Source organism: Emydura macquarii, unplaced genomic scaffold, assembly GCF_026122565.2.
Source record: "Emydura macquarii macquarii isolate MOO-44397 ecotype Brisbane River unplaced genomic scaffold, CSIRO-AGI_Emac_v2 contig_2129, whole genome shotgun sequence".
NCBI classification, from domain to species: domain Eukaryota; kingdom Metazoa; phylum Chordata; order Testudines; family Chelidae; genus Emydura; species Emydura macquarii.
The window spans coordinates 10,187-11,798 of record NW_027132266.1 but is presented as its reverse complement, the minus strand read 5'-3'; the positions used below and the strand labels follow the sequence as shown (position 1 = coordinate 11,798).

The 1,612-nt window shown below is 49.6% G+C and overlaps 1 protein-coding gene across 1 annotated transcript; it reads right to left on the bottom strand.

The window, feature by feature from the left end:
* Positions 1-231: 231 nt before the first annotated feature.
* LOC137160087 (olfactory receptor 14A16-like) lies at positions 232-1,161 on the bottom strand. The gene has a single exon (XM_067558537.1). It carries the CDS (start codon positions 1,159-1,161, stop codon positions 232-234), a length of 930 nt encoding a protein of 309 aa, XP_067414638.1.
* Positions 1,162-1,612: the final 451 nt, after the last annotated feature.

Sequence of the window (1,612 nt, the reverse complement as noted above, 5' to 3'; positions counted from 1 at the left end):
AATATAATAACAACAACGACAACCAACTTTTGTCATCCAGAGCACCTTTAGACACATTCAGAACCTTGTGCGGATGGGTGGCCATTGGTCAAATCCAGCTGCCTTTAATGTGAATGTGTACATCCCAACTGTTATAATTACAGGGCTTGCTGCATCTCTGTCCCCTTCCTGGTATCTCTGAGTGCACCCTTCACTTCTTGGCCTCATGCCTGCCCTTCACTTAGGGTCGAATCATGTGATTCTTCCCCTCTCAAAATGGGTCCCGAGCCACAGCCCTCTGTGCATCAGCTGTGGTTTCCCAACAGGTCTAACTGGGTCTAACTGGGTTTGCTGCCTGCAGTTCTTCCCTCTGGAACTGTGCTGGTTCTGAGTTCTGGAGGTGGGCTTCAGGTAGGCAAAGGTAGCAGTGCAAAGTAATAAGGAAATCACAGTGAGGTGAGGGAGGCAAGTGGAGAAGGCTTTGTGCCGGCCCTGCTCTGAGGGGATTCTCAGCACCATAGTGAAGATTTGAAGATACGACACAATGATAAAAACAAAGCAGCTTAGGGCTAAGCACACACCAAATACAAGAAACCCAACTTCACTGAGGTACGTGTCAGGGCAGGCCAGCTTGAGCAGCTGGGGGATTTCACAGAAGAACTGGTCCACCGTGTTGCCCGCACAGAAGGTCAATGCGAACGTGTTCCCGGTGTTCAGATCAGAATTGATAATCCCACTGATCCAGGCACTGGCCGCCATTTGGACACAAGCTCTCCTGTTCATTTTAGTCTCATAGTGCAGTGGTTGGCAGATGGCAATGTAGCGGTCGTACACCATGACAGTGAATAAGACGATATCTGCTGAAGCGAAGAAGAAAAGGAGAAAGACTTGGGCGACACATCCAAAGTAAGAAATTGACTTGGTGTTGGTTAGGGAGTTAGCCATGGATTTGGGGACAGGGACAGAGATGGAGCCAAGGTCTAAGAGGGACAGATTCATCAGAAAGAAATACATGGGGGTGTGAAGGTGGTGGTTGAGGGCTATGGCTGTGGTGATGAGAAGGTTCCCCACCAGGTCTGCCAGGTAAATCACTAGAAAAAACACAAAGTGTAAAATCTGCGGCTCCTGAACGTCAGAGAATCCCAAGAGAAGGAACTCAGTCACAGTTGTTCGGTTCTGCATTATCCTTCTCGGTGTATCTCCTGCCTGTGGAGGGAAGGAGAAGGGCAAAAGTCAGGACTGGTATGACAGAGGGAATGGCCGTGATAGTCTCTGTGAATGTCAAGGTAGCAGAACAATTCTCACTTCCACGGACTCGGAGTAGAAAGGACTCCTCGCTTCTGATGATCAGAGCGTTGCTCTGGTGCATTATCACACTAGGGAAAACTCTCCTGGACCCAGGGGTATGAACCTGGAGCTGCTAGCCTGTGGGCAAGGAATCACAGCCACAGCTCCAAGTGTATCTGTGGCCTGAAATACCATAAACCCCACCACTGTCTGATCGCCCCTTCCCAAGGATAAGACATTGCCTCACCCAGCATCTAAGTGGCAGCTTGTCTGTCATGAGTCCACACCCAGCTCTGAGCATAGACAGGCTGCTACGTGCTTATAGACTGATTTATGGCACCAAATC

Coding starts and splice junctions, on each gene's coding strand:
- LOC137160087 (XM_067558537.1), bottom strand. CDS start 1,161: ATGCAGAACCGAACAACTGTGACTGAGTTCCTTCTCTTGGGATTCTCT.